The sequence below is a fragment of the Triturus cristatus genome, chromosome 3_1 (genome assembly GCF_964204655.1).
Source record: "Triturus cristatus chromosome 3_1, aTriCri1.1, whole genome shotgun sequence".
In the NCBI taxonomy this organism is placed as follows: Eukaryota; Metazoa; Chordata; class Amphibia; order Caudata; family Salamandridae; genus Triturus; species Triturus cristatus.
Genome location: NC_140583.1, coordinates 502,137,958 through 502,162,525, shown reverse-complemented (window position 1 = coordinate 502,162,525; position 24,568 = coordinate 502,137,958). Strand labels below are relative to the sequence as shown.

The following is a 24,568-nucleotide window of genomic DNA, read 5'->3' as shown; positions in this document are numbered from 1 at the left end:
TAAGGATTGGAACAAGCCAATACTTTCTTGCTCTTCTATATGCTGGACAGAAAAATATTACATGCATATCACACTCCCTCGGGTGTGCACAAGCTGGGCATTGTGATGAGGTCTCGGGACTTGTCCAGGAAGCAGTGTGTGCTTTAAGAGGGAGGGTGCTGTATCGCCATTGCATGAAGAGCTTCCTAGTGAGCGGGGGGCCAATATTGTCAAATACAAGCTCTTGGAGGTATGAGTCTTTTGACCCCAAAAATTTAACAGTTAGGGGCCTCTCCTGTATGTTATTAATTTGAACACGTAGATAATGTTCATGGTAAACTTTAGAGAGAGACTTCCTCGAGATTCTGGGGCAAGTATTTTCCGGGTCAGACCATAGATTCTGTCTACCTAGAGCCTCGCATATTTGTTTGATGTGTCTGAGCCAAGGAAGCCGAGCAGGATTACAGAGTCTCATGATTTCCTGGAGCTCAGATCTATAATTGAGCAGTTCTGGTGTAGACCATAATTTCCTCCAATACAATAAGGGTTTTATGCCTAATTCTTCCGTGATTGGTCTAAGTCCCAAATCGAGTCTGAGGGGTAAAAGAGGGGTGCTAGAGGGGAGACCTGTCAGTTGTCTGATGAAGTTATTCTCAGTCACCTGCATAGAGTGTGTCGCAGTGTGCCCCCATAGTTCAGCCCCATAGGTTATTGCCCCTTTTGCCTGTGTACTATAAATTTGTAGTCGGGGGGAAATCGGCTGATAGGTCAGGCCTCGGGACATCCTTGTCAGTCCTCCTATCATTTGAGTTAATTTCAGGTTTGCCCTGGTAAAGTGCGAATCCCAGGTCAGAGACTGATTTAGTGTTATCCCGAGGTACTCAAAAGTGTGGACCCTCTCTAGCCTGGATGGCCCAAGTGTAGGATTCGCGCGTGTTCTCGATGGGGAGTTGAAGATCATATACTTTGTTTTAGACGCATTGATCTCCAACCCCCGAGTCACACAGAAGAGTGCGAAGCCATCAAGGATCCGTTGGATGCCCATGGGAGACTTGGAGAGCAACAGCGTATCATCCGCAAACAGAATGGCGGGTACCCTTGAGCCTCCAAGCCTCGGAGCGTCGGTATCTTCCAACGCATTCAGATGGCTGATCACCCCGTTGACAAAGAGGCAGAAAAGAGTCGGTGCCAGCACACAACCCTGTCTGACCCCCCTGGCAACGGGGAAGCGATCCGTGAGGGCACCCCCTCTCCCACATCTCACCCTTGCGAAATTTCCCCGGTGAAGTCTTATTAAAACGACAAGTATATCATTTGGGACACCAAGATCACCCAAGACGGCCCACAGTTTTTCCCTCGGGACTAAGTCAAAGGCGGCGCGTAGATCAACAAAGACCGAGTATAGAGTGCCACCCTCTATTAAAACGGTCTTCGAGTGAATCATGTTTAAACGAAAAATCTGGTCAATGGTCGAGATTTGTCTTCTAAAACCCGCCTGGTAAGTGCTCAAAATATTAGATTCCTCAATCCAATCTTGTAGATGGTTGAGAATGAGTCTGCCAAATAATTTTTGGGAGACATCAATGAGACTAATTGGTCTATAATTGGCTGGGAGCAGAGGAGAGCCCTTTTTAAAAATTGGGACAATCTCTGCGCCCAGCCAAGTATCTGGTATTTCCATGCCCTCCAGGATGGAATTAAATAGAAGCATAAAATAAGGTGCCCAAACTTCAGGTTCTTGCTTGAAAAGGTCTCCCGGTAGCCCGTCCAGACCTGGTGCCTTTCCTGACGCAAGACCCATAATAACTTCTCTAACTTCTTTTAAGGAAAAGGAGAGACCCGGCGAAATACTGGGTTCTATCTGGAGAGGGTCAGCTCCAGTCCCCTCAGGAGGCTTATATAGGGACTGGAAGTGATCCTGCCAGGACTTGGCTGAGATGTTGGGTTCCACCGCGGAGACCAGCTCCTCTGAGCCTGTATTTGCACAGCGCCAGAATCTCCGGGAGTCCCCATGTGACAAGAATTTCGTTAGTTTCTCCCATTTATCGTGTTCCCATTCAAGTTTTGCATTCTTGATTAATGATTTGTAAGCTGATCTTCTCTCCCTAATTTCTACCCGGTCTTGGCCTGTCTTGATTATAGACAGAAGATCACTCTTAGCCTTCCTACAGGCAGGATTGTACCAAGAGGGACCGGAGATAGGACCGTTGACCCTTTTGGATTTGCTAGTAATGATTTGCGCTGTGGAGGTAGTAAGGTCTGCATGTAGCTGCCACAACTTATTAAGTGATCCCGGCATGCTTAATTGAAGGTTTAGTATTTGAGCCTTCTCAAGGATCGGAATAAGTAGGGCATATAAATTGGATAGCATCCCTTGTTTGGCTATTAAATTCTCCCATTTTATTCTGCGTCTGTTATTTGAAAGGAGTAACCCAGAATTGGGTGGCTCCCCGTTCTTCTCTCTAGGTCCCAGACCAGAATAATGTAGCTCAAGCTCTAAGGCATTGTGGTCACTGTCTTCTCTTTCTAATACCCGAAAGTCACTTATTTGTGGCCAAAGGGCCAGAGGGGCCAGAATATAGTCAAGTCTTGAAGTTTTTCCCTCTCTGTGGTATGTACTTTTTGGGGGAATGTCTGATGGCAACCTTCCATTACAGGCCCTAAGCCCGTGTTTAAGAGTGAGAGATGTAATTTGCACCGCCAGAGGAGACCAAGCTCTTGGGGCTGGTAACTGGGACAATGGTATGGACCAAGCAAGGTCTTCCTCCTGAGCCAGGCCGTCCATTGAGCCCATGAGAGGTTCGAAGTGACAATTCAGATCTCCACCTAGTATATAGGGGGTATCTCCACCTAGTATACAGGGGTTTAAGTATTGCAGCCCCCATGAGGGATTCTGGCCTCAAATGTGGTGAGAGGGCAGCTCAGACCTTGAGAGACTTAGGAACGCACCTCCTGTGTTGCTGAGCCTTTCATAGTCCATAAGAGCTCGGGATCAGCAGACTGGTCAGCAGTGTTGCGGTGCCTGCGAATGCAAGGGAGTGACTCCTTCACTCCAAGGGAGATTATCTTCAGGTGTCTTGGATGCTCCACAGGCCTACATCCTGGATCCTGTATGGTGCACAGGCACAGACGATGCAGCAGACTGAGAGGGAGACAAAGTCAGGCCCAAATGAAGACCAGCGAAGTTCAGAGTGCCCAGACGGTCAAAGAGCAGTGGTTTCAGTTCTGAATCTTGTCCATGACGAATCTAAGGTCCTACAGCCAGTTAAGCCCTTAAGTACCCACGGGTGAGGGTTGGAAAGATTCAGGGGACACTGCAACTTGAGGGTCTGGACAGGGAGGATGTTACTCCCATGTCCTTTGTCTAGTTTCATGCCAGAGCGGGAGCCAACAGTTCCTGGGACTGGTTTGAACTGGAATATGCATAGGGACACCGAATGCGTCCCTCATGTATACTTTCAGTCACTGGCAAGCGCACCCACCCAGCCCGCATACACTAAATCCTGTCTGAGAGGTGGTCACACCTCCCTGTGACAGGATCCCTATTGTTCTGCCTTCCCCTGCTTGAGCTTGGCTCAGAAGCAGGAGGGCAGAAATGTGTCTCTGGTCAGCAGCAACCATTTTGTGCTGTACGGCGATAGAAGGCTGATACTGGGAACCCCAGGTACCCCACGAAGCATGCTTCCGAGGGGTGGAATCATACCTCCCACACCGTTTCCCTCTTTGGGGGTATGATGCCAATATGTTTGACACCAAACACAATAGGGTTTGTTTCAGCCGTTTTAGAGTTGGTCATCACGCAGCTGCTTAATGCCCCTCTAGAGTAGTATATGGCTACTTTACCGACAACCCTGGAGAATGAACTCCGTAGGCTGCAGGGATGCCCTGCTCATGCAGGGGCACCCTCTCACTTATAACCAAGCACCCTACCCTCAGGATTGTAAAGACCTGCTAGAGGGGTGACTTATAGGTTTTAAGTTCAGTGACCCTTAGATATAGAAAAGCTATATCTTAAGTAAGTGGTGCATGCACCAACTTACACAGGCTGCATGGCAGGCCTGTAGTTCCATTTTGCAGGACCTCTCCTGGTTGGCATAATACATGCTTCAGCCCATGGGAGGCCTCTGGGGTACCTATGCCCTGGGTACATGAATACCATATACTAGGGACTGACAAGGGTACCCCAGTATCCAATATGGAGTGTACCTAACTACATAACATAACAGTTTCGGGAGAAAGCAGATAGACTGGGGTCCTGATTAGCAAGATCCCAGTCAGACTAGTCAAAAACAGTGTTACATCAAGCAAAAAGTGGGGGTAACCATAAGAAGCAGATCCTACTTTCCTACAATTATTTAATACACATTTAATTTAATGTGCTACTGTCTTGTAACATTTTTTTAGCAGATTAAACAGGCATCACCTGGCCCCATCAAATGCCTACACCTTTACTTGTGCCAGGTTCTCCGATCAGGCATAGACCTTTCTGGTCCAGATCTAGTGCTGCTCGATGCTCCCTGCCTCATTCTCCTTCTCTCTCTCTCCTTCTGCTCCTTCACTTTTCTCGTTCACTCTAAAACTCTCTCTTCTATGTCTTCACTCTCTCTTTGCCCTTTGGCTTCGTGTTATAACGAGTTTTTGAGGCTTTTTTCTTTCCCTCTCCCCACTCAGCCTTTACTGCCTTCTTGCGCTTGGCATTCTCTCTTTGACACTTTTCTGCATGGTCATTCCTGCTTCACTGCATTTCCAACACTCTCTTTTACACCTTTTGAACATTTCTGTCACTTTTCATTGCCTTTTTCCCACTCTCTCTCTCACTCATTCTTCACAATCACTTTTTGTGGCTTTCTGAGCAATTGCTCACTCATTTCACTCATTCCTTCTTTCCGCTGTTCTGTACCGTTTTTTGCTCTCTTCCCTCAATGTTTCTTTTAGATCCCCTATCTTTTGTCTTTTACCTCCTCTCTTCTTTCCCACTGTGTTGCTCTCCTGTGCACCCTCTTTCCCCCTGAGGTAGCCATTCCTGCCTCCACTCCTATGCCATACTCCTATCAGGCTTCCTGCCAACTGCTGAGCCCCGCTCAGCTCCGAAACTCATCCCACCACTACTTATTGGTTGCTGCAGAACAGATATGCTGCAACAAAGACGCACCACAAGAAAGCCCCTCTGCATTCATCTACGCCCCTCCCAGTGCCAGGGCCCCTTGTCCTCTCCCCACCCAAAGCCACTAGTCCTCTACCTTCCTCCGAATCCTCAATCCCAGCCACTCCTTTCTGCGTTACGACTGAGCCAACACCGAAGTGGCCTTCTGCATCTCTTTTACATTCTCTTGCACCCACCTTCTCTCTATCACCCCTCTGCATGTACCACAAACAACACGCTCAGCAAACACCACACATCCGAGCACACTGAACTCACCCTCCCTATCCTGCATCCTTCTCAACACTCGCTCACTCACCAAATTTACCATTGAAATCTAGGGCTTGCTTCACAACCACACACTGGACCTGCTCTTTCTGATGGAATCCTGGGTAACTCCCATGTTGGCCTCTGACATTGCCATGGGACCTACCCTTTTGCCCCCAACCCAGATAGAAGATCAACAGACAGGACAAGACCACCAGACCTGTAGGTGGAATTGCCATAATCTTCAAGGAGCATATCCAGTGCGCCACAACAGTAGCTGATGTTAAAGACAACAATGGAATACCTGTCTTTCAAGCTGCTCATCACCTCTAAATGCACCGGGAATTCTTTCATTCTCATCTACTTACTTTTTGGACCCTGAGTAAAGTTTGGAAGCACAATTGCGATATAGTGGCACCACTGATATTCACATCTAGTGCATTCATACTCCTTGAATCCTCAACTATCACCTGGAGGACACCACCCACCCCAACACATTCAGGTTTCAGGTTTCATATGTCTTTATTCCGATTTAATATCATAAAAGACAATACAACAAAGGAGCAATATTACATGCATACATTACCTTAAAAATTGTTTTTTTTTAAACCCACCTATATTCAATACAGTTCATCATTAAGAAAGCATTAAACAATATATTATAGACTTAATGTATGAAAACCCTTACAAAAAAGAAAACAATCAGGATACCTGGAGATGTCTGGCTCTGATAACCCAAGCCCACCCAAGGAACTTTGCAACACCTATTACCACAGTCTCCGAGGTATTAGTTTGCAAAGTCCACAAAGCCTCTGAGCTCCCTCTCATTTTCAGCCTTTGACAAATAGGCCTAATCCATCTATGTCTAGGGGCATGATAAGCAGGGCATGCAAAAAAGAAGTGTCCCACACTCTCCTTGTGGTCACTACACCATGGACAAGATTCATTTGAACCAGACCATTTCCTGGAGAAGGACCTTACGGGTAAAGACCCGACTCTAAACTGATGGTATAGTTTTTTGTCCAGACTCTTAGTGATGATGTCCCAATAGTTTTCCAAGAAGGGATCTGTTTTATATATCAAAAATCTACCTGTTAGGGTAACAGCATCTGACCGCGCAACGGAAAGAAGTCTGACGGAAGCCCAATAAAGTGCTTTAAAATCTTGTTTAGGGGGGAATACAGTAGAACCCGGGGAAACCCAAAGTTGGCTGAGACCCATATCTTCAAAAATTATTTTCACCTCACGTAGCCAAGGTATGTTCCCAGAACCCAGAAATGATCTAACTTCCGCCAGTGCACTGGCAAAGATACTGAGATCTGGCGACGTCCAGAGCCGTCTCCACAATGCGACTAACCGATATCGAGCCATCTCATGAATGGACTTACAGCCCATATCTAATAAGAGGGGTTTGATCGGTGTGGATTGGGGGAGTCCTACCAGTTTGCGCATAAATTTATTTTGGACTTTTACCAAGGGGGTCAAATCCATATACCCCCACAAGTCAGCCCCATACAAAATGGCAGAGCTAATTTTGGCCTCATAGATCTTAAGTGCAGGTAGTTAAAGATGTTTTTTGCTCCTGGATTAGGCAGCCCGAAAGGCGGGCGAATCTTAGTTGAAGAGCTTCAACCTGGGGTTTCCAGCGTAGACGATAATGTAAGGTTACTCCAAGGTAGGTCATAAGTTCCACTTGCTCAAGACTGACACCATTCATACTAATGTGGCTTTTGATAGGGCGATTTTTCGTTAGGACCATAAATTTGGTCTTGCTCACATTAATTTGCAGATTGTTAACTTGACAAAACTCCTCAAACCTATTTATTGCTGTTTGCAGCCCCCTTCGAGTCTTTGAGAGGAGTAAAGTGTCATCTGCAAAGATGAGCATAGGGAATTTAGTCCCACCCAATATGGGTGCATCAGTGGGGGTTTTAACAAAAAACTTCACCATCTGGTCAATAAACAATAGAAAAAGGGTGGTTGCCAGTACGCACCCCTGGGGAACACCTCGCGTTACGGGGAAACTATCCGTCACCTGCCCTTGGGCTCCCCACCTCACCCTGGCAAAGTTGCCCTCATGCAATCTAATAATAAGTTCAAGGAGATCCAACGGCAAACCTAGGTTGCCCAAGACTGCCCACAGTTTTGCCCTAGGCACAAGATCGAAAGCGGACTTAAGGTCCACAAAGGCGGCATAGATGGACCCTCCGCCCAACAGCACCACCTTCCAGTAAATCAGAGTAAATCTGAAAACCTGGTCGATGGTGCTAGTGCCTGATCTGAAGCCAGCCTGTAATGGGGAGAGAATGTTCTCCATCTCCATCCACCCTTGAACTCTAGCAAGGACCATTCTAGCCACAATTTTCTGCAAAGAGTCGATAAGACTAATAGGGCGATAATTCCCCGGGACCGAACGGTCCCCCTTTTTAAAAATGCGAAGAATTTCCGCTCCTTTCCAAGACTCTGGTATCCTAGCCCCCCTCGCTATGGCATTTGCAATCTGAGTTATGTAGGGAATCCAGAGTTGGAGATCTGTTTTAAAAAGGTCTGCTGGGATGCAGTCCATCCCGGGAGCTTTCCCTGCTTGGACCAAACGTAGGGCTGACTCCGTATCAGCATTCGTAAACACTAATGAATTACCAGGGGAGATGGGTGGAGATCTCCTGTTCCCTGGGACATTATAAGATTCTAGATCAGAATCCTTAAACTGGGTTGAGAAAAAATCCACCCATGCTTCCACAGGGACATAATTTATTGGGGTTTGGGAATCGGGGTTCCTACCCCATTTCACTACTTCCCAGAACTTAACCTGATTTGAGGATAAACAAGCCTCATGGAGGTTGGTCAAATGGTTCTCATCCCACTCCCTCTTTGCCTCAACACATTCAAACCTTCTGGAGGACCTGTCTAACCTTGGACTCACCCAGAAAGTGTAAGCCCCCACCCAGGCCCCCGGACATCATCTGGACCCCGTCTTCACCAGCTTTAGCAATCTAACAGTGGACAAGCTCACACCCATCACCGTGTCGGATCACATCCAAGTCCACTTTAACATACCCATTCCTCACCACCACAGGAATGCCACCATCATCAAACCCACTCGTCACTACAGGAAAAAAGTCTCCAAACAATTCTAGTCCTCATAGCTCTTATACAAACAGCTACAACACCTCAACAACCTTAGCAGATTCGTTCCATCTTCAATGTCTGGATTCCCTCCTGCTTCGACACTTGGGCTCCTATCAAGACCCCCAAGGCCACCAGAAGCTGACCTCAAGGAAGTCGATATATGAAAGATCTCACACTCACCTAATGCCACTGCAAGTGGCTACAGCGCAGATGAAGACTTAGCTAAGACTGCACTGTTAAGTGCACCCTCAGGTGCCACAGTACCACCAACAGATCAGAGCCACCAAATGCACTGCCCTCACTAAATGCATTGAGAACAACACCAACAGTGCCAAGGAAATCCTAGCCATCATGAAGGACTTCACCTCTCCAGGAGCAAGCATTACCAACATCACTCCCTCACAGGACCACTGCAACTAACTGTCCCATTTCTTTAGTGATAAGGTCACAAGCATCTATAACAGCCCCAAGTGGACCCTTCAACTCAGCCCTCCTACCCATCATCCTGGGTTAACCATAAGATCGCTCTAACCATCTGGCCCACCCTCATCCCCATCCTTAACACCTCAATCAACACAGCCACCTTCCCAAACATCTGGAGACATGCCACAGTTCTCCTCCTTCTTAGGATGCCCTCAGCGAACCCTGCTACGCTTGCCAACTACCAGTCCATCTGCCTGTTCCTTATCCTATAGAAAAAACAGTGGGAAAGCCAATATACCCTTGGAGGCTTGGGAATTGTAAGTAGTAATAGGTAACTGTGTCTACAAGAGAATTTGTTTAGAGTACTCAATCAAACTATTTAAGCAAATTACTCTGTGGTTAAGTCCCAGTTGGTGACTAACCTTTGAAAAATCGAAACATCAATTCACTCATTACATCATACTTAATATGTAATGAACAATTTTAACACGAGGTAAATTTCTGAGTTTTTTGCTCATTTAATGTGGGTAAATAAAATAGGGGGTACAAAATGTGATAACGGAAACACAATGACAGAGGCTGAAAAATCATATACAAAAAATTGTAGCCTTCAAATCATTAGTGTTACTATCTATTTCAAACTTATGAACACAGGAATAGAATCCGACAAAACAGGAAACAATTCCTGACAAATTAAATCATTGAAGAAAATAGATGAGCTTTTCGACTGTTAAGTCCTAACATGAGCAATCACACAGGATTTGCTTTTAATGGCACTCGCTTCAGTCGAGCGGCATGTAGGGGACACTGCTCCTCTAGACTTCCGCTGCCTTCACAGACTGCATTTACATGTGTGATTGCTTGTGTTAGGACTTAACAGTCAGCTTGGACATTCGCCAAGCACACTGAATAATTCACCATTCCAGTGTCTGTGACCTGGAATTGTTAATAAATATAGTGAAGTGTCTGGTTCTTGACACATACTTGACCAACTCTATGGGTCAATTGTAATTCTCCTTTCACAGTCCTGAAGATGGTCTAACGGACTCATATGCCATCAAGACTGAAACGTCGACAAGCTCATTTATTTTCTTCAATGATTTAATTTGTCAGGAATTGTTTCCTGTTTTGTCGGATTCTATTTCTATGTTCATAAGTTTGAAATAGATGGTAACACTAATAATTTGAAGGCTACAATTTTTTGCATATGATTTGTCTGCCTTTGTCATTGTGTTTCTGTTATCACATTTTGTACCCCCTATTTTATTTACCCACATTAAATGAGCATTTACACCCATGTTAAAATTGTTCATTACATATTAAATATAATGTAAATGAGTGAATTGACGTTTCGATTTTTCAAGGGTTAGTCACCAACTGGGACTTAACCACCGAGTAATTTGCTTGAATAGTTTGACTGAGTACTCTAAACAAATTCCCTTGTAGGCACAGTTACCTATTACTGTTATCTATCCTGGCAAAATATAGCATGCCTAGATTTTGAACAAACAACTAGCAGCCTTCCCCAGTGACAGCTAGCTCCTGGGCACCGCTCAATCCGGGCTCAGACCCAACCACAGCACTGAGACTACCCTCAGCGTCGCCATGGACGACATCCAACTGATAATGGAGAGAGAATGAATAGTGGAGACACAACAGCCCTCATCATTCTGGAACTTTCTGCTGCATTCTATGCAATGTCTCATCACATCCTTATTCAATTCCTACATGACGCCTGTATCCATGGGCCTACACTACAATGGACTCCTTCCTGACAGGCTGCATCCAGTGAGGCTGTCATATTTCACCTCATTCACCATCAACCTCATCTGCAGAGTACCACAAGGATCACTGTTCTGCCCAATGCTGTTTAACGCCTACATGAACCTACTCGCCAGCATCAATTCTACCACTGGAATCAACATATTTCATGCGCTGGGGACACCCAGCTCAGCCTCTTCCTTTCTGACAAAACTCCAAACACCCAGATTAACTTCTTCACCTGCGTATCTGAAGTCACCAGATGGATGAAGACCAACTACCTCAAAATTAACACAGATAAGACAGAAATATTCCTCTTTGGCAAAGGCACCCCAATATGGAACTCAACCTGGTAACCTATCGATCTCAAGCCCATGCCCAACACTACCACCCATGAAAGAATCTCGAAATAGTGGTTGACAATCAGCTCTTCATGACAAACCGTGTGAACTCAGTATCTGCTACCTGCATCCATACCCTGAAGATGCTCAAAAAGGTCTTTAAATAGATTCCTCTCAACACCTGGAAAATCATCTGCAGGCCCTCATTACCAGTAAGCTAGACTACGGGACACGATGTTCTGAAGACTTATGTGTGCTGACCTAAGCCTCCACTGGCAACTTCTTCAAGATGCAGTCTAATCAGTCATTTTTGCCAGAGAGTTTCTGCAAGGTAAAATCATCATAATACAAATAGAATGGGGGACCGGGAGCGTAATTAGAGAAAGGTCCAGTACCCGTGCTCCCTCAGAATACAGTGTATATACTAAGAGGGTAACTGTTCCTAGGAAAATTAGAAAAATGCTAAGGAATTGGTATGTGTGCTGTAAGTGCGGTCGGGTGAAAGTGAATGTGGGGAATTTCTCCTTTAGAATATAGTGCCCTCACACACCCTTTCGAGTGTCATGCTTCATCATCGGGCGTTGCTCCTCGTGGGGGTGGCGCTGCAGTCCCCCACGGGCCCCGCAAGAGGGCTCTTTATCGGAGATCTTTTATGGAGACGCCGCAGTTGTGCATGGGGGTGTGTGGGCCTATAAAAAGGGAGGTGAGTTGGTGCGTTAAAAATGCTATGTGGAGCCCAGAACCTAAGTTTTTATTCACGGCCCCGTGTAGCAAAGATTAAAAGTAATCCTGGAGCTCCTCTTTGGAAAAAATGATTGAGGGCAGGTGTGTAGTTAGCTGCTGCTCTCAGGATGGGTGAGTGGAAGTCCTACAAATATGGGGTCAACATGTTTCGCGCATAAATGCTGGTCCTTAAGGGATCCGTTTGCGCTTCGTCAGGACCGGATATAAGGTGAGAGGAAAAAAATATGTGTAAGAAAAGAAAATATATTCTAAAGACAAGGTTCCAGGGAAGTACAGTACTGTGAACCTGTGGTACCTTAGTATAAAAAGGGATAAAGCGTCCTCGCGCTGATAGGAACTCCTTCTTTTAGGAACCTATACCCAACCTGGTGAGATAAAAAAGACACACATATGGACAGAAAAGAGACAAACACAACATATACTGTAATTCATTATTTCAACGATGGTAAACAATCCGCATGTTGTGTTTATATTGCAAGTAAACACAATGAGTGTTCAGTCACACAGGCATGCTCACAATATTAACATGCAGGTAAAATGACCTGGTGCCGGAGCGTCATAATCCTTGTGCAGTTGACCGCTGTGTTGGGGTACAAGTTGTATAGGCAAATAACAGTGATCATGTGCCTTATAAAAACAACCCCGCAAATGGCCAGCAGCATGTGAACATAATACTACAACAGAACCGTGTGGGTGATTCAGTTTCTATGGTGGTAAGAAATCGGAAGACAACTGTCTATAGATACGTATCGTGTAAAGAATACAAGGCAAAGCTGGCGGTGTGTCAGTTCCGTGTGGAACTTAAACGTGCTACTCCCCAATATGTGGGAAGTGGTAGTCATACGAATCATGAGAGAGAGATCAGGAGAGAACCATAAAGGTCAAGGAGAAGCCCGAAGAAGGGTCTGAGTGGTCTGTTTTTGTGTCAGGTTAATTCGACCCACGGGATTTCGTCGTTAAGGCCTATGGTGTCGCACCTCAATCTATGAACCCATCGCTGTTCTTGCTTGAACAGAGTGTGTTTAGTCCAGTTGGGATTGGAAACGATGATGGTCCATCTCAAACTATTCGCAGTGTGTCCTTGTTCTGCAAAGTATGTAAGTAGTTTGGTGTTAGTTCTGCTTCGTCTTATTGTGCTTTTGTGCTCACCAATGCGTATCTTGACTGCTCTGGTGGTCATGCCCACATATCTCTTATTGCAAGGGCAGAGTATTGTATAAACACAGTTGGTGGTGTTGCAGTTCGTGTGCCTGATTTGGCGCCAAGGTGTTGTTAAACCCAAGTCGATTTCTTTTGAAATCGTGGTTTCTGCACAGGTTGAGCAGGAGCCGCAAGGGTAATGGCCTACTACTGGTGGTAAGGACCATAGTGTGGGTTGACGTGTTAGTTGTGGTTTGGGTCTTGTATGTACAAGGTGATCTCTTAGATTTTGCGTGCGTTTGAACGCGAAGAGTGGTGGCGGGCTGGTTCGAAAGTGCCCGAATTCAATATGGCCCAGTGTTTCCTGATGACCTTCTGTATACTGTTGGAACTGGGCGTGAATGTGGTGACACATGTAATGGTGTCTAGTTCAGATCTTTCCTTTGTCTCAAGGAGAGCCGTTCTAGGGTTGTTTCTAGCTCTCTTATGTGCTTGGCGAATGATGTTGCTCGGGTAATGTCGTTTTTCAAGGTTGTGCCTGAGGAGATTAGACTGTTTCTCGAATTCCTTGACAGTGTCACAGTTCCTACGAAGACGTAGGAATTGGCCTACTGGAAGGTTGTTTCTGAGTGGCCTGGGATGGTGGCTATCGTAGGTCAAGAGACTATTCCTATCTGTGGGTTTTTTGTAATTCGTGGTTTGTAAGTAGCCATTATCCAAAGAGATGAGTAGGTCCAGGAAAGGGATCTCATGTCGAGATCTTGTACTCGTGAATTTGAGGTACGGGTTCAGAGTATTAACCCAATTGCAGAATGAGATACATTGTTCTTCGTCTCCTTTCCAAAACAGGACAATGTCGTCAATATAACGACGCCATAGTAGAATGTGTTCACTAAATGGGTTGGTTTCTCCAAGGATGTATTGTACTTCAAAATGGGCCATGTATAGGCAGGCCAGACTAGGAGCGAATGTGTCCCCCGTGCTCGTACCTTGTATTTGATGGAAGAGCTGTGATTTGAAGGCAAAGAAATTTTCTTTTAGAGCTAGGGAGGCACAGTCGCAGATGAATGAGATAGGTGTTAGAAAAGGCCAAGGTTCGATGTTGCGGAGAGTGTTCTCTAGTACCTCTATTGTAGCGTCCTGCGGAATGTTTGTATAAAGGGCTTCTACGTCCATTGTCACTAGGAAGTCAATTTTATCAGGATCAGGGAAGAGTTCTATGAGATTGAGAACCTCAGTGGTGTCCCTGAGATAGGTAGGAGTTTTGCTCACCAAGGGGCGTAGATAGAATTAGCAGAACCTGCTCAATGGTTCTAAGACAGAGTCAATGCCGGAAACAATCGGGCGGCCCGGTGGAGGGGTGACCCCTTTATGGATTTTCGGTAGTGTGTAAAAGTAGGGGGTTCGTGGGTCTTCAGTGGTAAGGAAATTGGCTTCCTGTTGTGAAATCCAACCTTCAGCTGATGCTTCGCTGATCATACTCTTAATACGAGTGGTAAGGCGTTTGGTAGGATCCTCTGTAATCGGTTCATAGTATGCAGTATTGGCCAATTGGCGGGTGCATTCTCTGTCATACGTATCCTGATCCTGGATGACAATGGCACCGCCTTTGTCTGCTGGTTTAATTATTATGACACGATCTTCGGTGATGGTTCGGAGGATAGTTCTTTCTTCTTTCGAAAGATTGTTGTACGGTCACTTCTGACTCATAGCTCCTACATCTTTTAGGACGGCTTGTTCGTATGTCAGGATCTCATGTGGTGTCATGGCCGCTGTAGGGGTGAATTTGGATGGTTTCTTCAGGCCAGTCTCTGTCAGTGGAGTATCAGGTTTCCCCTGAAAAAAGGCCTTAAGTCTGACTTTCCGAAAAAATTGGTGTAGTTCTTGATGTAACCGGAAAGGGTCTTCCTTGGGTGTGGGGACGAATCCCAAGCCTTTCTCAAGAAGAGTAGTTTCTCCTTCTGTAAGTTGCCTAGAGGAAAGGTTGACCACTAGGGTCTCTGGCCCCTCGCCTGGCTCCGTAGCGTCATCGGTTGCTGGTCTTGCCATTGCACCGTCTTGTAACCTCCTCTTCTTCTGCCTCTTCCTTTGCCTCTCCCTCTGTTGTGAAAAGGGGGGTTTAGGAATTGGTGGAAATGAGTCGGTTGGAGATGGTGAGTAGGGGGTACGTGCCACATAGGTGGAGGTCCCATCCATTGTCCTGGGTAGATAGGCGGTTGAAAGGATTGATGTGGGAATGGTGGTGGTGGAGGGTTCTGAAATAAAGGAGGGCGTGTTGGTTGTTGTGTCCCTCTGGCGTGCGGTGTATACCGTTGCCCTTCATGACTTGAGTCACTGCCGAATTATCCTGTTCTACTAGATCGGTTGCTGCTCCCTTCATCAGAAGTTGAATCAAAATTTTGGAATACATAGTCTTCTTTGATGTAAGGGTACACTTTCTCTTTGTTGAAACGTTTCAAGTCTTTCTGTAATTTGGTGATCTTCTGCTTAGTGAGAAAGTCTTTATGCTCGTTCATTTCTTCATTAATTTCGGCTAGTCTAGACTTAAAAGAGGTAATAGAGATCCCTGTTTTTAGACCGTTCTCAGCTATAGTAATCTGAATGAGAAGTTCGTCCGAGACACGTTTAGCCGTGTTAATGATTAACACGAGCCAGTCTCGTGTGCATTTCAATGCAATTTGCGACCATTCTGTGCGAAAGGTCAAGTCTTCTAAGAAGATCCTGGGGGGGAGGGTAACCAAGAGACCATTAGGTGCTATGTTAGCCCTAAGGTACTCAGTCATCATCAATCCATGCAGGGCTGTCTTGAGCTGTAATTTCCTTAGTGAAGGTAAGGATTTCCAATCGTCTGCTTTACTGCCTGTGGCTGCGCTGCCATCATCTGCTAAGAGTGATGGTGCACGAAGAATCTCTGCTATTGTGTCATCATCAAAACTGAGACCCACGGTGTCCATTATAGGTGGTTGTGACAGGTGTTGTAAATGACTCTCAGAATGGCATGAATTAAGAGAGAGCTGTTGTGTTGGCACCATTGAGGCAAGGGGAAAAAAGAGAAAATGGTCCCACGGCTAACTGCCGTTCGTTAATCTTTGCTACACGGGGCCGTGAATAAAAACTTAGGTTCTGGGCTCCACATAGCATTTTTAACGCACCAACTCACCTCCCTTTTTATAGACCCACACACCCCCATGCACAACTGCGGCGTCTCCATAAAAGATCTCCAATAAAGAGCCCTCTTGCTGGGCCCGTGGGGGACTGCAGCGCCACCCCCACGAGGAGCAACGCCCGATGATAAAGCATGACACTCGAAAGGGTGTGTGAGGGCACTATATTCTAAAGGAGAAATTCCCCACATTCACTTTCACCCGACCGCACTTACAGCACACATACCAATTCCTTAGCATTTTTCAAATTTTCCTAGGAACAGTTACCCTCTTAGTATATACAAGGTAAAATCATCAGCCAAGTAGCCAAACTGATTTGCACATCAGCGTATCCGTTATCAGCACGGAGTAGCGAATGAGCACACGCAGCACGCTGTATGCTGAGGAGCAGAGCGAGCGAGCGAGACACAGACCACGAGCCACAGGAGACACTGTCGACTGGGGGCGATTGGGGAAACTGGGACCTGTGGGTTTGCTCCCTGGGTTGAGTTTTCCTCTTGCTTGCCTCGCCCAATGGTCGAAGTGGGTGGGATTGGCAGGCCACGGCGTGACCCTACTTATTCCATTTAATAGAATCCACTCCCCATCTTTTTTATTTTAAATATGCATACCAGGACGGCAGAAATAGCCAAGGCCTATAGATAAGGGTCTGCCATTCGGGGACGGGTGGGGTGGGCAGAGAAGTAGAAGGACGCTCCCTTCCTTCTTGCCCAGAGAAGACAAGGACAGTGTCCACGTCTGCTGCTGTTAGCTGCCCCCTCTCTCGTTCTTCTTCTTCCTCCTATTCCCTTTCTTTCTGTCTCACTCCTCTTCACTTGCTGAATGAAAACCATGATTTCAATTAACGACTCTTACCCTCTCTTTCCTTTCCTTCATTCGTTCCCCTGTGAAATGGATCTAAAAAAGAAAGAAACACATTTGCTGGAAATGTCGTCTTTTTCTGACATTTTTCTATTCCACAGTGCAGCATTGGATCGGAGAGGAAAAAAAAGTTCAAAATACGAAAAGTAGATAAAGCAAGACAGAGTGGCCAGAAAGTGGCTATATTGTTTTTATTCATGCCCAAACACATTAGCGCCTCTTTACCGAGTTTGCCAGTGAAGCGCTAATTTAGTTTTATGGTCTTCGGAAATGTGTAATGTGACCCTTATCGGCGGTTTTCCTTATTTTTGTTCATAAACTATGTACCACAGCTCTGTGTTTAGGGATGTGATCTTTTAAAGCCATACTGCTTACGTTTTGTAAGGATATAAGCAATGGATATTGAAACAGGCCCTCTAGTCATGTCCTTAACTTTTCAGGTAAAAACACTCTATGATTTCTGAATAATGAGTATAAAAGCATTAAGGTAACCATGTTGTTCCTGTGCCTCACCACATCTTCAACAGAGCCGGCACCTACATCGCACTCAAACTCTGCCGCACCATCAACTGCTCAATCAAATCCGCCATCTTCCCGGAAGACTGGAAGCACGCAGAAATCAGCCCCCTGTTGAAGAAACACTCTGTCGACCTGATGGACCTCAAGAACTACAGACCAATCTCTCTGCTCCCCTTCTCAGTCAAAGTCATCGAGAAAGCTATCAACGCTCAACTCTCAGAGTTCATCAAGACGACACACATCCTGGACCTCTCCCAATCAGGCTTCAGAAGCAACCACAGCACTGAAACCGCAACAGACGACATCCGTACTCTCCTTGACCGAGGTGAAGCTGCTGCCCTCATCTCCTGGACCTTTCAGCCCCCTTTGACACAGTCTCCCACCACACCCTCTGTGCAAGAATCCACAATGCCGGCATCCGCGACAATGCCCTAGAATGGATCCGCTCCTTCCTCACCAGCCGAACACAGAGAGTCAGACTTCCACTGTTCAACTCAGAACCCACAGAGATCAGGTACGGAGTGCCGCAAGGATCCTCCCTGAGGCCCACCCTTTTCAACATCTTCAGTCATCTTCAGAAGCCATGCACTCAACATCATCTCCTACGCCGAGGACGCCCAGCTGATTCTATCCCTCACAGATGAACCCACAGGCGCAAAGAGCAACTTCCACAACAGGATGAAAGTGGTCACCACCTGGATGACGGACAGCTGCCTCAATCTTAACTCAGACAAGATCAAAGTCCTCATCCTGTACTCCAACCTCTGCCAGGGATGACTCCAGGTGGCCCACAGTGCTCGGAACTCCCCCCCACCGCATTCACGGACCACGCACGAAACCTCAGCATCATCCTGGACTCCTCGCTCCCAATAAACTGCCAAATCAATGCCATTTCATCGTCCTGCTTCAACACGCTTCACCTGCTTCTTAAGATCTCCAAGTGGATCCCCACCAAGTCCAGGAAAACAGTCACCCATGCGCTCGTCAGCAGCAGAATCGACTACAGTCTATGGCAATGCCCTCTATGCCGGCACCACCCAGAAACTCTAAAAGAAACTGCAGAACACCCAAAACGCCTCTGCCAGACTCATCCAGAACATCCCACACCGCAGCCACATCACCAGCCACCTGAGAGACCTTCACTGGCTACCCATCAACAAAAGAATTACCTTCAAGCTCATCACGCACGCATTTAAATCCCTCCAAAACGCCGGACCTGCATACCTTAATCACTGCCTCTCCTTCTACACTCCCACCGGATATCTCCGCTCCGCCAAACTGGCCCTGGCCACCATCCCATGGATCCGCAAGACCATGGTCTCCTACCTCGCTGCGAAGACGCGGAACTCCCTGCCTCTGCACCGCAGGCAATAACCATCGCTGCCGCAATTGAAGAAGTACCTCAAGACCCGGCTTTTCAACTGAACTACAGACCCCCCCCCCCCGTCCCTCCACTCAGCGTCTTGAGACCCTCACGCACTTTATAAGAAATCTGATTTATTGGTTCCTGTTTACATTTCCCTTATTTTACTTAATCATGCATTCCCTATGAGTGTTTGCTTTTTCCAGGATGTTGTTTTTCAGGCAGCATATTACTCTTGTCTGGATCATAATTTGAAGTGAGTCACATCCAGGTGTTTAAAGCAGGGCCCAATTTGGTTGTAACTGAGGGTAGTGCGAGTTTCTCTCAGTGGGGCAGTATGGGGTTCAGTGGGGGAGAGGATGTGGCACTATGGCCAGAGCTGTCGAATTTGGAACTGGGGAACCAGGTTGTATTGTATTGTAGAAAATATTTGTATAGCGCAGCTATCACCCCACGGGTATCCTGGCGCTTAGAGACCATGATGACATAAGGCAAACAACTCGATTAGGCCGCTAAACAGGAAACCTACTAGCTGTTTCTGGCAAATAGCCAGGTCTTAAGGTTCCTCCTAAACATCAGTAATGAGTCGACTTGTCTGAGGCTTAGGGGAATTTCATTCCAAAGACAGGCTGCTGCCGAACCAAAAGCTCTGCCCCCCAGCTTTGTCGAATTCAGTCTGGCAACAGACGCCAGGCCTTGGCTGGCGGACCGGAGGAGTCTTTTGGGCGCATACCAGGTAAGCCGTTCTTGTAAGGAGAGCGGACCTGAGTCGTGTAACACTCTAAAGACAAGGCATAGGGATTTAAAACTGACTCTATCCTTGATAGGAAGCCAATGTAGGTCCCTCAATGCCAGCGTTGCGTAAGAGTTACTCTGTCTCTTAAGGGCCAATTTGGCTGCCATAGACTGGACTCTTTGCAACCCCTGTAGAATGTACTTGGGTGCACCTAAATACAAGGAGTTGCAGTAGTCCAGTCTACTCATGATGATGCTGCGGACCACCAGTGGTCTCACTTCACTAGATAGTAGAGGATGGATCTGGCGGAGGGCTCTCAATAGTGCAAAACATATGCCAATTGTTTTATTGGCCTGGGTTTTCATTTGGAGGTCTTCATCAAACATGACTCCCAGGTTGCGAACCGTCCTGGATGCCACTATAAGGGCATCCTCTGGTCCGAACCTAAATTCACCCATTAGTTGTCTGGACAGTCTCGCTGCACCACAGTACAGCAGCTCTGTTTTCCCCGCATTGAGCTGGAGAGAATTAGCTCCTAGCCAGTCTGAAATCTGCCCCATACACGCCTGAAAGGAACTCATGGATACTGCATGCTTTCCTTTGGTGGAGAATGACAATTGAATGTCATCGGCGTAGTTGACAACGTCAATCCCAAAAGATTTTAGGATGGGGATCAAAGGGCTAAGATAGACATTAAAAAGAATCGGGCTGATTGCTGAGCCCTGGGGTACTCCAGAGCATACTGGGGACCAAGAGGAGACATATGGCACCATACTGACCGCCTGCTGTCGACCTGACAGATAAGATTGAAACCATTTCAGGGCACATCCCCTCACTCCAATGCTCTCTAGTCTTGCCACCAATACTGCGTGATTGACCGTGTCAAATGCGGCCGACATATCCAGTAGGACCAACACTGAAGAGGTCCCACTGTCGGCTCGCATTCTCAACTTGTCCATCACTGTGATCAGAGCGGTCTCCGTCCCGTGTCCTGGACGGAACCCAAACTGGTCCCTGTCCAGGAGAAGATTCTCCTCTAGGTAACATGACAGAGACCTACTGACCAGCTTTTCCAAGATTTTAATAGGAAAAGGCAACAGGGATACGGGGCGAAAACTAACTGGCAGCGAAGGATCCAGAGATGGCTTTTTCAACAGGGGGGTCACCATCGCTTGTTTCCAGGCACCTGGTACCGCTCCTTCTTTCAAGGATTTGCAACATATGAGCCGTAAGGCCGGAAAAAGGATGGGGCCGTACTCCTTCCAGATTTTATGAGGAAGGGGGTCAAGAGATGATCCAGATGAGACCTCCAGTGCTAAGCTGTTGAAGAGATCGTCTGTGAGGGGTTGGAAATGTTCCAGTGAGGTGGTAGATGTGTTATCCTTAATAGTTGGTGGTGATCCCTTAGAGTCAATATCAAAGCCCCCCACAATTTTGGCTGCTTTGTCAATAAAGAAAGTGGCAATCTCATTGCAGAGACTTTGTGATGTCTGGATTCCATTAGCCGTACACCCAGGGTTACTAAGGTCTTTAACGATTTTGAAAAGAACCTTAGTACTGTTGGGCGCCTGAAAGATGGAACTGGCATAAAACTGTGCCTTGGCTCCCCTGATAACCATTAAGAGTAATGGGGTAACCCAGTGACCCTCAGAACCTGGGTATGTATATAAAGCAAAAATATTGGTTCTGTTGGGAGTACGCTCAGTTTAACTGACATTAAATGTTTTTAGATAAATATTGGATTTTTTTACTTAATCACTTTTATACACACACATACAGAGATGAGTAATTTGAAAAAACTGAGAGATCAATTTCCTTTTTAAACTGTATTTAGCTCCACATATATATGAATACTGTACAGGACTGACCAAAAAAACATATAAATCACGACGTATATAATGACCAACAATGCATAATGACATGACAATTGACATACATTACATCAAATTGAATAAACATAAACTTCAACAAAAATGTGTTTTAAATGAAGTTGATCCAAAGTAAATTGCATATGACACCACAGTAATTATCTTCTGTTTTGGAATGATGAAATTGCATGGACCAATCTGATGAACAACGTCGACGTTTCGACCCTAGATTAATGTGCGAGTTTGTACGCATCAATGGCGGGTCTTCCTCAGGACAATAGTCTAAATGTCAGCCTGAAAGTTCAAAAAATTAATTAATCAATCGTACTGTCCCATCTGATGAATTCGATGGACTTTAATCTTCGTCTGGTCGCAAAGAATCCGCTTCCAGTTCTCGACGTGCCGGACAACATTTCTTGTCCGGCACGTCGAGAACTGGAAGCGGATTCTTTGCGCTCCGAATTTCGGTGATCGTTTTGACGGCACCGTCACTTGACTCGTGACTGCTCAACTCCTAAGAATTGATATCGACCAGACGAAGATTAAAGTCCATCGAATTCATCAGATGTGACAGTACGATTGATTAATTAATTTTTCGAACTTTCAGGCTGACATTTAGACTATTGTCCTGAGGAAGACCCGCCATTGATGCGTACAAACTCGCACATTAATCTAGGGTAGAAACGTCGACGTTGTTCATCAGATTGGTCCATGCAATTTCATCATTCCAAAACAGAAGATAATTACTGTGGTGTCATATGCAATTTACTTTGGATCAACTTCATTTAAAACACATTTTTGTTGAAGTTTATGTTTATTCAGTTTGATGTAATGTATGTCAATTGTCATGTCATTATGCATTGTTGGTCATTATATACGTCGTGATTTATATGTTTTTTTGGTCAGTCCTGTACAGTATTCATATATATGTGGAGCTAAATACAGTTTAAAAAGGAAATTGATCTCTCAGTTTTTTCAAATTACTCATCTCTGTATGTGTGTGTATAAAAGTGATTAAGTAAAAAAATCCAATATTTATCTAAAAACATTTAATGTCAGTTAAACTGAGCGTACTCCCAACAGAACCAATATTTTGGCTCCCCTGATGGCCTGATTATATTGGGCTTGGGCTAATCTAGACGCTGTTTTATCTGTCTCAGAGTATGACCTTCGCCATCTTTGTTCTGCCTGCCGGCGGGCAGAGCGGAGCTTTCTCAGCTCCTCACTGAACCACGGTGCAGAAGGTATAGCCTTGATTTTACGTCTTTTCCTGGGAATGCAGCCATCGAGAGTGTTGTTTATGACATTGGTATAGCTATTATAGTCCTCCTCTACTGAGACATCAGGGTCATATTGATATTGCTCAGTGAAAGGAGGGACTAGACTCTCTTTTGACAATTTTGACCAATCTCGGCCCCACCGAAAGGAAGTTTGTTTTTTCCCTATCGGTGAAGCTCTGGGTATAGTAATCCTAAAGCATATCAAGAAATGATCTGTCCAGCTTAGCGGGGATATGTTAAGCACCTCAAGCTCAGACTGCTTGGCGAAAACCAAGTCAAGCGCATGTCCTCCCTGATGAGTTGGCTCTTGGATGTGTTGAAATAGGCCGCAGTTTTCACAGGTTTGACTGAGAGCTTGAAGATGATTCCCCAGGCTCCCCGTCTCCCAGAGATTGAAATCACCAAGTATTAGCAATCTAGAATGTGTTAGTGCTAAGTCGGCAATGGTGTCGAGTAGGGCCTGTTGTTGATGATCAGGGCCCGGGGGTCTGTAGCAGACCAGGCCAGTCAACACTCTCCCTTTGGGTTCTTGTAAAGTAAAACCCAAAAGTTCGTGCCCAGCTATCTCGTTTACCTGCAGCGATGCACAGTCCCATTTCTCTTTGAATATTAACCCTACTCCTCCTCTTCTCCCCGTTAAGCGGGGTTTATGAAGAATTTTGTAGCCTGGTGGGCAGGCAAACCCAATTTCCACCAGGGAGTCTGGGGTTATCCAGGTCTCGGTAATGAATAGGAAATCTAGGTTCAAATCTTCCAGCAGGTTAAAGATCTCCTGATGATGCTTTATCAGGGACCTGCTGTTGATCAAGCCACTTATCAAGGTCAATAGAGATCCCCCCCGTCCAACCTTACCGATATTGAGCAGACTGTCCTTCGAGTAACAGATCCGACCTGTACTGGTTAAATCAGCGTGAGGGGCGCTTGGCGCGACTGAGGCGCGGACGGGCGCAGACGGGCTTGCCTCTGGCGCGCCTCCGGCTCACCATCGACGCGCCCGCTGCGCGCGCCCGCTGCGCGCTTGCATTCCCCTTGTTAAAATAGGGCCAGCCACTAGACCGCTAACAAAAATGGCGCTCGGTGGATGGCGCGTTCCTCGGCCGTTCCGTGACTGTCTCACCAAGCGGTGAAGTGAGTAATCTTTTTTAGTGTGCAAGTAAGTGGGCAGAACAGTTTATTTATATTAAAATGGCAATTCTCAACAATTAAAACCTGTGTCACTAGCCTGGAATAGTGATGCCAAGCGTCGCGCTAAACAGCCTGCCCTCCGTCAACAGGTTCGACCTTCATGACTAGTCCACCAGACCACTCTCCTGAGGGAACACATTCCCATACTAGAACTTAGAAGGTCCCGCTAGACCTTAGAAGCCCTGGTGTCTCGCAGGTGGACCCTAGCTGGGGAAAGTGTGGGTTAATCTTGAAGGCCTGTCCACCACAAACCATACTGAAGTTCACCTCCAGTCTTGCGGGCATACCTACGAAGCAGCACTCCCAGGAGCGACAATGACTCTGTCTTTAAGGTCACAGGACTGTTAAGGCCAGTCCGCCTCACCCATTGATACCACCATTAGACTTGTTTCAGCAGTAGAAGTGCAACTCACAATTGATCGGCAATGCAGGATTTGCATCCACACCAAACTGAGTTTGCAGACTTTGCGGTCTCTCTGCTTCATGCACAAGCACATTTTTTTTAATAAAAACTTTTTGGGGGTTTTAACAGCCACCAAGTGGCTAACAAGAGTAGGCACAGTCTAAGTATTTAACATTTCACATACAAATTACAACCAACCGAACATGTACAGAAATGGATCACTGGACTTTGAGCCTCCCCGGAGGTGGGGCGCAAAGATAACAAG

General features: G+C 46.2%; 1 protein-coding gene across 4 annotated transcripts in view; it reads right to left on the bottom strand.

The window, feature by feature from the left end:
- The window catches only part of LOC146860482 (protein shisa-like-1a), a 221,868-nt gene that overhangs the window by 185,098 nt on the left and 12,202 nt on the right, over positions 1 to 24,568 (bottom strand). For 2 of the 4 annotated variants that reach the window (XM_085644375.1, XM_085644378.1), the window contains one exon: positions 16,944 to 16,985. The exons of the other annotated variants lie outside the window; for them this stretch is intronic. In XM_085644375.1, coding sequence (XP_085500501.1) covers positions 16,944 to 16,985 — 42 coding nt within the window. The remainder of the gene's footprint in view (positions 1 to 16,943; positions 16,986 to 24,568) is intronic. 4 annotated transcript variants of the gene reach the window in all.